Raw genomic sequence first — 11,581 nt, forward strand, 5'->3', positions numbered from 1 at the left:
GTTTAAATGCTTGGCAGGAGTCGGAATGGCAGGGACTGGAGAGGCAAAGAAAGAGGAGGCCGACTACAAGAGGCTACACAGCTTCCCTCTCATCAGGGTAACACACACACACACACACACACACACACACACACACACACACACACACACACACACACACACACACACACACACACACACACACTCTGACCCTAATGCCATGACAACATGAATACACAACAAGTAGAGGGAGAAGTACTCAGATCTTGTTCTTGAATAAAAGGAGAAAGGTCTTGTACTGAGTAGAAGTACTCGGATCTTGTTCTTGAGTAAAAGTACTCAGGTCTTGTGCTGAGTAGAAGTACCAGAGTGTAGGAATACTCAGCCGCAGTAAAGGGATACTCTGTATGTTTCTAAGAGAGGTTGTATTATGTATTTTAGTGCTTTGCTGGGTGTGTTTCTACAAACTGAATCTACTCCAACAAATTTACCGACTGGTCTGCCAACACGTGATCAGGAATATTTATCTGTGGGTGACATGTTTGTTTTCCTTGGGTCAATATGTTGAAATGGACTCCATCATTAAAACCAAAACCCTCAAATGTCCAACAGAAGTTTTTCTTGAGTTTAGAAATCGACCACTTTATTTCAAACGCTCATCTCCATTTGTCCTTTTGCAACTAGAACGCTGAGAGCACACAGCATGCAGAGAGACATAGAGATATCTGACTCAACAGTTCTGACACCAGGCTTCATAAACTGCTGTTGGATGCATCCCATGTCTCTCTTTCTGTTGTTGTGCACAGTGTGAAATGTCTGTCTCCCTCTCCTGTAAATGACCCTCTCTGTTTGTCCTCAGCACACAGACATGCCAGAGGAAATGCGAGTGGAGACGATGGAGCTCTGTGTGACGGCCTGCGAGAAGTTTGCCACCAACAATGAAGTGAGTGTGAACTCTAACGTCCTTTAATCTCACATTGAGAGCTCTACTGGACCTCCTATCTGCTCACGCTCAGTCCATAGACGGTCTGTGGTGCGACAGAAACAGTCTCTGCCTTATTTCATTTGGACAGAGCAGCTCCAATGTTAGCTTAGCCTAGCTCTTATCAAACCAAACTCCATCCAGAAAAGCAGCTTTTTCAAAGTGTTTTACTTAGCATCGACCTGAAGACGCATCGATTCAGGCTTTTCTCTAATTGGTGTGATTATGTCATTCTTTCAGCTTCCTCCAGATATTCATTGAGATTAAATCACTGCACAATGTCTTCATGTTGGATCAGTCAGCGGTCCTCTCTGAGCTGTGACTGATAGACAGTCCAGTGTTTGTTTCAGACGTATCTGCGACTCCACGGAGAGAAGCTCCATCTCCACGACAGAATCACATTTCCTTTACTCGTCCCACAGAGGAGACACTACGTTGTTAAAGATGGAGAAAAAGTGTCGGGGCTTTATCTCCCTTTATATTATTTCATAGTTTAACATTTATTTACTTTCTGTTTTTGCTTAAAGTGAATGTATTATTTATTTAGTTGTTATTGAAGTAAGTTAAAGTAGTTATTATGCTTTTAAGGTTACATTTTTTATGATTCCGGCCGCTCCAATTAGACAAAGGCATGCGCGTAATATTACAAATACACAATTACAATTATGCCCGCGTATAGGGAGAGAAGCTGAGCTGCAGTTAGGGTTCACACGCAGGCCAGAGGACAGTGGTATAAGTAACTGTAAGAGTAGTTATTGCAGTTAGTTACAGATTTATGTTAGAGTAATAATAAAACTACATGTCGTTTATATCACACTTTTCCTGCTGCTGGAAGCTAGGTGTAAAAGTATTGTTTAAAAGTAGTGTTAAAAAGTCCAGATAAGAAGTAGCAGCCAGGACAAGTCATCATGTTGAGGAGGTACATGTTGTTGTGTGGGGGCGGTCATTCGCTCACATTACGTTCATCTTGTTGTTTACTTGTTGATTTGTCCTCCGTGTCTCCAGAGTGCAGCGAAGATGATCAAAGAGTCGATGGATAAGAAGTTCGGCAGCTCGTGGCACGTTGTGATCGGAGAGGGCTTCGGCTTCGAGGTGACCCACGAGGTGAAGAACCTGCTGTACATGTTCTTCGGGGGGAGTCTGGCTGTGTGTGTGTGGAAGTGCTCGTAGCCCCTCCACACACACACACACACACACACTGCGACACACGGCTACACACCAGCCCATAATAACCCGCCGTCTGGAGGCGCAGGGACTCGTTTAAAGGGAATTCAAAAAGGCATAAGATGTGTCTCTGTCCGCCTCTGAAGTAACAGACGACACACAGCAGGGTCCTCTTCAGGGAGTGTGTGTGTTTGTGTGTGTGTGTGTGTGTGTGTGTGTGTGTGTGTGTGTGTGTGTGGGTGACTTTATATGTTTGTGTGTGCTGGACACACACAGTTTTTTTTAAGATAACATTTCATCTGCACCTTCCTCCACAGTCCCCCCCCCCCCCCCTCTAACAGCACTAGTGTTTCAATAAAGTTTGTAATATTTTTTATGTGTACATATTTTGAAGCGTTTTTACAGAGCAGAGCGGTGCCCTCTGCAGACTGACTGACACTAACCTGACCCCTGACCCCTGACCCCCCGCTGCAGGGAGAGGCTCACTGTGTGATTGTTAACGCTCCTCTGTGGACTCACCTGATTGTACAATAAACTCTGAAATCTGTTCAAAAACTCACTTTATTCTCTCTCTCGTGTTTCATTATGTTTTTATGAACGTTGACTGTAAAGTGTCTCTGAGTTTCTAGAAAAGCGCTCTAAGAATACAATGCATTATTATTATCATCTGTTAGTGGGCTATTATTATATTTCAGGTTAAATGAATCATAACTGTTTTTAATTTGAGATGTTTGTTGTTGTGTTTCAGCAGCTAGTAAACAAAGCTCCAGACTAACTACTTTATTATAACATGTCCAAAGAAAATCGAAATGTTTTCCTTTTACGTTGTCAAATCATATTACTGGTTATTGCATAAAAACATATTCAATAATATGAAATTCACACTTTTTACTTAAAATAATCCAAGATGATTTGAATAAATCCCCGAGTGGGTCACTGATTCATTTGAAACAAACTTGTTCTCCATGTTTATCAAAAGAGACGTGTGTCATACCACGGCCATGAGATGAAAGATCTGAATCAGAGTGAACACTCAGTAACAGATTGCATCCTGATCAGGCTTCTGCAGATTTAAGGAGCTGGAGAAAGGGACTATAATAATAATACAATACAACTATTAACTCTGATATAAAACATTTCAATAACTCTAATACTTGAAACAAAGACAATAATAACCTAACTTTTAAAAATCAAAGACCATACATAACAAATAACAATAAATGAACACACTTTGAAACAGATCAAAAAGTGCAAGATATATGGAAATCCAAATATATATTGTAATATAATAAACCAAGCACCATATACATTAATAATGACTTCATAAACTCAGCAAACAGTCATAAATATAGAAGAAGTATTAAACCCTTCAGTGTCTGTGTTGCACTCTGACCCAGGGGCGCCGTAAGGGGGTGAAAAGTCAGGACGATTCTATAGGCCCGTGACTGACAGGGGCCCAAACTATTTTAGAACATTAAGAAAAAAATGTTTAAGTAACCATGTGATATATTTTCATGGGGCCTGTGAAGCTGACCATTGAGCGGCCCGATCAAGAAAGGAGGCAGAGGCAGAACGTCCAAATACAACCCGGTGTGGGCGTATATTACTCATTGTGGTACATGACACAGCCTCAATATTACTGTCTCACGTGAACACAGTCACCAGCAACAAGGATATCCCACACAGACCCAGACTAACAGGAAAACAGAACCTAACTAGAGAATGCAATTCCTGAAGAAATTGCTAGTGGGAATGCTTTATGCTGAAAAGCTGACTCTAAACTGCTATGCTGAAATGTAATGTCTAAGAAGAAAGTGAATAATTTAGATTGAAATGAAACATGAACACTGGGGGCTTGAATGTGTGATGAGAGAAGAAAAGAAAGTAAAAAGGCTTGGAAAAGCAGCAGAATATTTGAACTGCAAACTTTTGGACTAACTTGATGGCGAATGATCTGTCGCCATGCCAACAGCATTTGATGACATCCCATAATACGCTTAGATGCGTTGATGACTGCATCGTTACCAAACCTGTGAAGTGTTGGGCTGTTTGGAGCATTTTCACTGAAGTTATGAGAAAACCGTGTTTCATGGCGAGCATTGTGTTGCCATGGCAACGAAATTTGGAATCTCAAAACTGTCCCATAGATGTCTTCACGGCTGGACTGTTAGCACACATGTGAAGTTTGAGCACTTTTTGAACATTTTCATAGGAGTTATAGCGACATCGTCTTTTATGGCGAGGGAACCGTTTCTATGGAAACGGCATATGGTGAAACCCCATAATTGACGTAGAGCTGTTGAGGGCTAGACCGTTAACCATTATCTGAAGTGTGGTGCTGTTTTGACCCTTTTTATAGGCGTTACGACAACATCTTGTTTTATGGCGAGGGATGCGTTTCCATGGAAACGGCATATGGTGAGATGTCAGATTTGACGTAGAGCTGTTGAGGCATGGAGAGGTGATATACAGGTGAAGATTGTGGGACGACCGGACCGTGTCCATTGGAGTTACAGCGACATCGTGTTTTATGGCGAGGGATGCGTTTCCATGGAAACGGCATATGATGACACCCCATCATGGACGTAGAGCTGTTGAGGGCTGGACTGTTAACCTCTATCTGAAGTCTGCTGCTCTGAGCATGTCAGTTGGAGTGATGACATCATCGTGTTCCATTACACAGCTGTTTATATTTGAGCTAACGAGGTGTCCAGAGATCAAAGGTTTCCATGGTGATCAAATAAATGTAGCAAAGGCTCAAATCTGTTGAACAACACATTTGTAACAGGTTTGTTAATTGACCAAAAAATATGAACAGTTGGAAAATTGAAAATGGGATTATTTGGAGGTCATTGAAAGTAGAGTCATTTAGAAAGATGTGAACATTGAAGTTTCTATTTTAGAAAAGCTGACACTGTGCATCGCTGGTTTTAAAAGTGATTTATAAGAGTTACGTTTAAAGATGTGAAATACTTAAAACGTTTATAAAGATCCTCTGAGTGTGTGTCATTAGTTAGCTGATCAAATATTAGGGATAAATACCTTGACACATTGACTACAAGAGCTTGAATCAATCAAGCAACGGTGTATTTGAAAGATTAACTCACATAGCAACAGTCGCACCTGGTATATAAGTGGTGTGGCTGAGTACTTTAAAGGGTTCATGAATAGAGGGGACTTGAATGTGAAATAAGAACAAGAAAATAAAAGTCTAAATGCATGAAAAAGCAGCAGAATATTTGAACTGAAAACTTTAGAACTAAAAGCATACGTCACCAATAATGTCTAAAATATGTGCAACATGTTGAAGTTAGTGTGAAGTCTCCATCAGACGGGAAAGGATAGGCTGAGACAGTCTGTGAAACTCCAGTGACCACGTCATTAGTCTGCTGCTCTAATTATGTCAGTTGGAGTGATGACATCATCGTGTTCCATGACACAGGTGTTTATATTTGAGCTAACGACGTGTCCAGAGATCAAAGGTTTCCATGGTGATCAGTGAGAGGAGAGCATTTCCATTGTTCTGAATGAGAGATAAACCTCTTACATGTGAACGTTTTGTTGAAGAACCGTAACAGATATCAGTGAAATTTCAAAGCGTGAAGCATGTCTAGGAACCTGAGCATCTGAAGTGTGCTTTTTGTTTACTTTCGGGTCAATAATGTGGCCTTTTTGGCAGGTTAACTAAAGGTGTGCGGCTGCTGTGGTGGGGAAAGGTGAGGCTGAATTTACAATGGACTTTAATGGAGACATGTTGGAAGTTTTTGTCACTTCCTGCCCTCAAGAGGCATTTTGTTTAATTATTTTGCGTAATGTTTTTGTATCTTTTAAGCTACGAGATGTTTTCCTACATTTGTCATCAAGAATTATGTCTGTATGTAGGGTTTGGGAATTATGGCAGGTTTAAAAGAAAATATGAAGGCAAAATTAAATCTGTCCTCCACTCTAGCTGTGACATCACGTACTCTAAAATCTGAAGAAGGCCTCTTTACTAAGGTCTGAACAATGTTTAATATCTCTAAAAGTAAGAATCAGATTTAAAAGTTGTGTTACACGAATAATGTCAGAAAGATGTGTAATATTTTAAAGTTGGAAAGAGGTTTCTGAGTGAAAGTATGAAGGAGCAGTTAGCAGTTGAAGTTGCATGAAGATTGTTGAAGTCTGAACATTTCTCCATTGACTTCCATGTTAAAAATGGGATTAATTATGGGATGTATCTCTGGAATTATGAAAGTTATGAACGATAAAAGTAATAGCCATCGATTCCTGACCGAGCTGAACGTTTTGATGTTCGAACGGAGTTTCTGCGATGTTCAATGCGGGAGGAGAAGGAGCGCAAAATAACCCGGCGGAATAATAAAGAACTTTGTGCGTAACATATAGTGATAATACACATACTAAAATACACACAGCACTAATCAAACAAACAAGACACAGGTGAGGAGGGAGGAGAAAGCACAGGGGCACCAGGGGAACACCATCGGGTTATCAGGCAGAAGGGAACACTTTTCAAACTAAAACAGGAAACAGAGACAGACAAACTAAAACATAGACAGATCGTGACAAATAGATGCATACATTACATTACGTTCAAATGCTTCCTGTGCAATGTTTTAGCGTGGAACAAATGTATATGCTTCGTCAGTAGTGAAGCTATATCCTACGTAACGGAGACCGAGATCTAGGGCCCCAGAGATCACCTCCGTTACAGGGCCCAAAATCCCTGGCGGCGCCCCTGCTGTGACCTGCTGAGTCGTGCTGACCTCAGTGTGTGTGTCAGGATTGATTGAAACACACTCTGCACCGTGTACACACACTGTGAGCCTGGATCAGGACACACTGCACCGTGTACACACACTGTGAGCCTGGAGCAGGACACACTGCACCGACGTCACTCATAATAACGTTAATAATTCAAATGAAACACCTCTCTGACTCCAACACCTCTGATTAAACACAAACTGTCTTCCTGCAGAAATAATCAGACAATCTGTTGCCCGGAGGAACTCACACATTTAGATCTGTTCAGTACGGAGGCCGACGGGTGAACACACTGAAACTCTTCCATCAGGAGAAACAGCTTCAGAGAGGATGCAGATCTAGAAACCAAGATGCACATATTTTCAAAAGCTATTTGATTTATTTTCTCAATTTTATTTTTAAATGCAGCCGGAGAGGAACATCACACATATCCACAGTATGTACTGTATATCTGTAGAGTTCAATGTTCATTGATAATAAATATTGTTGTTTATGAATTGTACTTTCTTTATTTGATTGGCAGTCAGTTGTTGATTACATGCAGACGTTGATGAAGCTACTTCAATATATATCACACTACCATAATTTTCAGACTATAAGCCGCACCTGAATATAAGCCGTAGCAGCGGCGTACCACTCTCGGTTCCACTTGTACTTTTGTGCGCTACCTGTCTCACTCTTTTCCGGCCTCCAGCTTTTCCTGCTGGAACCCGCCGCTTAAAGGTGGGGGTCCGCGGACCGGCCATAGAGCCCATAGAGTTAAAGGTGTTGCCCGTTAGCTGTAAAAATCCATAGATTAGCCGCACCGTTATATAAACCGCAGCGTCGAAAAATAGGGGAAAAGGCGCGGCTTATAGTCCGAAAATTACGGTAATTCATGAAGCGAGTTAGACATTTTGGAGCTGGTTTCTCACATTACATACCCCACCTTTAAGTATGATTTTTCCAGCAGTGCTTAAGCGCAAATGTGCTGTTTTATTACAGTCAGCAACAACAGAAAAAATCATTTATGTGAACAAACAGTATAACATGTGAGAGGCTTATTGCACACTATTAAAATAAACTCCTTTGGGACAAAGATAAGATAAAAAAAGGTACGGTACTTTATGAAACTACACAGAGAGCTGTTTTGTGTACGTGTTCTTTCTTTTAGTATTTTATGTTCTCGTGAATTTGCAAAAACCCAGTTCAGCTGATAAACAGGAACACAAGCTTTCCAAGAAGCAGGAAAAAACCCCAGAGAGGAAATAAATATTAAAAGATCATTATTAAAGTTGCATGTGTGTGTGTGTGTGTGTGTCTGTGTGTGTGTGTGTGTGTGTGTGTGTGTGTGTGTGTGTGTGTGTGTGTGTGTGTGTGTCAGTAAACATGGCTCCCCCTGTGATGCAGCTCATTAATTATTCACCTCACACACTCTTTATATATCTCCTCCTGCACACAGTTAAATATTCATGCAGACACTAAGGGCTGCGTCCCAACACTGACACACTCTCTGAGGCTCGAATGAACTTTAGATAGGGACACATCAGCAGGAGAGGACTCTTTAAAGTAGAGACACTATATACTGATATACACCTGAACATCAGCAAGAGAGGACTCTTTAAAGTAGAGACACTACATACTGATATACACCTGAACATCAGCAGGAGAGGACTCTTTAGAGTAGAGACACTACATACTGATATACACCTGCACATCAGCAGGAGAGGACTCTTTAAAGTAGAGACACTACATACTGATATACACCTGCACATCAGCAGGAGAGGACTCTTTAAAGTAGAGACACTACGTACTGATATACACCTGAACATCAGCAGGAGAGGACTCTTTAGAGTAGAGACACTACATACTGATATACACCTGCACATCAGCAGGAGAGGACTCTTTAAAGTAGAGACACTACATACTGATATACACCTGAACATCAGCAGGAGAGGACTCTTTAAAGTAAAGACACTACATACTGATATACACCTGAACATCAGCAGGAGAGGACTCTTTAGAGTAGAGACACTACATACTGATATACACCTGAACATCAGCAGGAGAGGACTCTTTAAAGTAAAGACACTACATACTGATATACACCTGAACATCAGCAGGAGAGGACTCTTTAAAGTAGAGACACTACATACTGATATACACCTGAACATCAGCAGGAGAGGACTCTTTAAAGTAGAGACACTACATACTGATATACACCTGAACATCAGCAGGAGAGGACTCTTTAAAGTAGAGACACTATATACTGATATACACCTGAACATCAGCAGGAGAGGACTCTTTAAAGTAGAGACACTACATACTGATATACACCTGAACATCAGCAGGAGAGGACTCTTTAAAGTAAAGACACTACATACTGATATACACCTGAACATCAGCAGGAGAGGACTCTTTAAAGTAGAGACACTACATACTGATATACACCTGAACATCAGCAGGAGAGGACTCTTTAAAGTAAAGACACTACATACTGATATACACCTGAACATCAGCAGGAGAGGACTCTTTAAAGTAGAGACACTACGTACTGATATACACCTGAACATCAGCAGGAGAGGACTCTTTAAAGTAGAGACACTACATACTGATATACACCTGAACATCAGCAGGAGAGGACTCTTTAAAGTAGAGACACTACATACTGATATACACCTGAACATCAACAGGAGAGGACTCTTTAAAGTAGAGATACTACATACTGATATACACCTGAACATCAGCAGGAGAGGACTCTTTAAAGTAGATACACTACATACTGATATACACCTGAACATCAGCAGGAGAGGACTCTTTAAAGTAGAGACACTACATACTGATAAACACCTGAACATCAGCAGGAGAGGACTCTTTAAAGTAGAGACACTACATACTGATATACACCTGAACATCAGCAGGGGAGGACTCTTTAAAGTAGAGACACTACATACTGATATACACCTGAACATCAGCAGGAGAGGACTCTTTAAAGTAGAGACACTACATACTGATATACACCTGAACATCAGCAGGAGAGGACTCTTTAAAGTAGAGACACTACATACTGATATACACCTGAACATCAGCAGGAGAGGACTCTTTAAAGTAGAGACACTACATACTGATATACACCTGAACATCAGCAGGAGAGGACTCTTTAAAGTAGAGACACTACATACTGATATACACCTGAACATCAGCAGGAGAGGACTCTTTAAAGTAGAGACACTACATACTGATATACACCTGAACATCAGCAGGAGAGGACTCTTTAAAGTAGAGACACTAAATACTGATATACACCTGAACATCAGCAGGAGAGGACTCTTTAGAGTAGAGACACTACATACTGATATACACCTGCACATCAGCAGGAGAGGACTCTTTAAAGTAGAGACACTACATACTGATATACACCTGAACATCAGCAGGAGAGGACTCTTTAAAGTAAAGACACTACATACTGATATACACCTGAACATCAGCAGGAGAGGACTCTTTAGAGTAGAGACACTACATACTGATATACACCTGAACATCAGCAGGAGAGGACTCTTTAAAGTAAAGACACTACATACTGATATACACCTGAACATCAGCAGGAGAGGACTCTTTAAAGTAGAGACACTACATACTGATATACACCTGAACATCAGCAGGAGAGGACTCTTTAAAGTAGAGACACTACATACTGATATACACCTGAACATCAGCAGGAGAGGACTCTTTAAAGTAGAGACACTATATACTGATATACACCTGAACATCAGCAGGAGAGGACTCTTTAAAGTAGAGACACTACATACTGATATACACCTGAACATCAGCAGGAGAGGACTCTTTAAAGTAAAGACACTACATACTGATATACACCTGAACATCAGCAGGAGAGGACTCTTTAAAGTAGAGACACTACATACTGATATACACCTGAACATCAGCAGGAGAGGACTCTTTAAAGTAAAGACACTACATACTGATATACACCTGAACATCAGCAGGAGAGGACTCTTTAAAGTAGAGACACTACGTACTGATATACACCTGAACATCAGCAGGAGAGGACTCTTTAAAGTAGAGACACTACATACTGATATACACCTGAACATCAGCAGGAGAGGACTCTTTAAAGTAGAGACACTACATACTGATATACACCTGAACATCAACAGGAGAGGACTCTTTAAAGTAGAGACACTACATACTGATATACACCTGAACATCAGCAGGAGAGGACTCTTTAAAGTAGAGACACTACATACTGATATACACCTGAACATCAACAGGAGAGGACTCTTTAAAGTAGAGACACAACATACTGATATACACCTGAACATCAGCAGGAGAGGACTCTTTAAAGTAGAGACACTACATACTGATATACACCTGAACATCAGCAGGAGAGGACTCTTTAAAGTAGAGACACTACATACTGATATACACCTGAACATCAGCAGGAGAGTACTCTTTAAAATAAATGCAAATACATTAAAGTATAATGAATAAAAATGTGGAATAATATAAATAAAATACATGATTTCCAAAGCTTTAATACAGGGTGTTGCAGCAACAGGAAGTCCCATTGATCAGTATTGTATCTGCTGGTGTTCAAGCACTCACTGCGTCCTCATTTGAAACCTCTGTTTGAAAAGCTCAGTATCTTAGCAACCTCCTTACCACCTGCAGTATGTGTGTGTGTGTGTGTGTGTGTGT

The 11,581-nt window shown here is 40.8% G+C and overlaps 1 protein-coding gene across 2 annotated transcripts in view; it reads left to right on the forward strand.

The window, feature by feature from the left end:
* The window catches only part of LOC307022273 (dynein axonemal light chain 4), a 3,184-nt gene extending 500 nt beyond the window's left edge, over positions 1-2,684 (forward strand). Inside the window, exons 2-5 of one of the 2 annotated variants that reach the window (XM_079654983.1) lie at positions 18-97; positions 839-922; positions 1,967-2,065; positions 2,520-2,684. In XM_079654983.1, coding sequence (XP_079511109.1) covers positions 26-97; positions 839-922; positions 1,967-2,065; positions 2,520-2,561 — 297 coding nt within the window. In that variant the 5' untranslated portion in view covers positions 18-25 and the 3' untranslated portion in view covers positions 2,562-2,684. Of the gene's footprint in view, positions 1-17; positions 98-838; positions 923-1,966 lie in introns of both variants that reach the window. The other variant, XM_079654982.1, reaches the window with a different exon arrangement.
* The last annotated feature ends 8,897 nt before the right edge of the window (positions 2,685-11,581 follow it).

Source organism: Notothenia rossii (assembly GCF_949606895.1).
Source record: "Notothenia rossii genome assembly, chromosome: 1".
Lineage (NCBI taxonomy): Eukaryota > Metazoa > Chordata > Actinopteri > Perciformes > Nototheniidae > Notothenia > Notothenia rossii.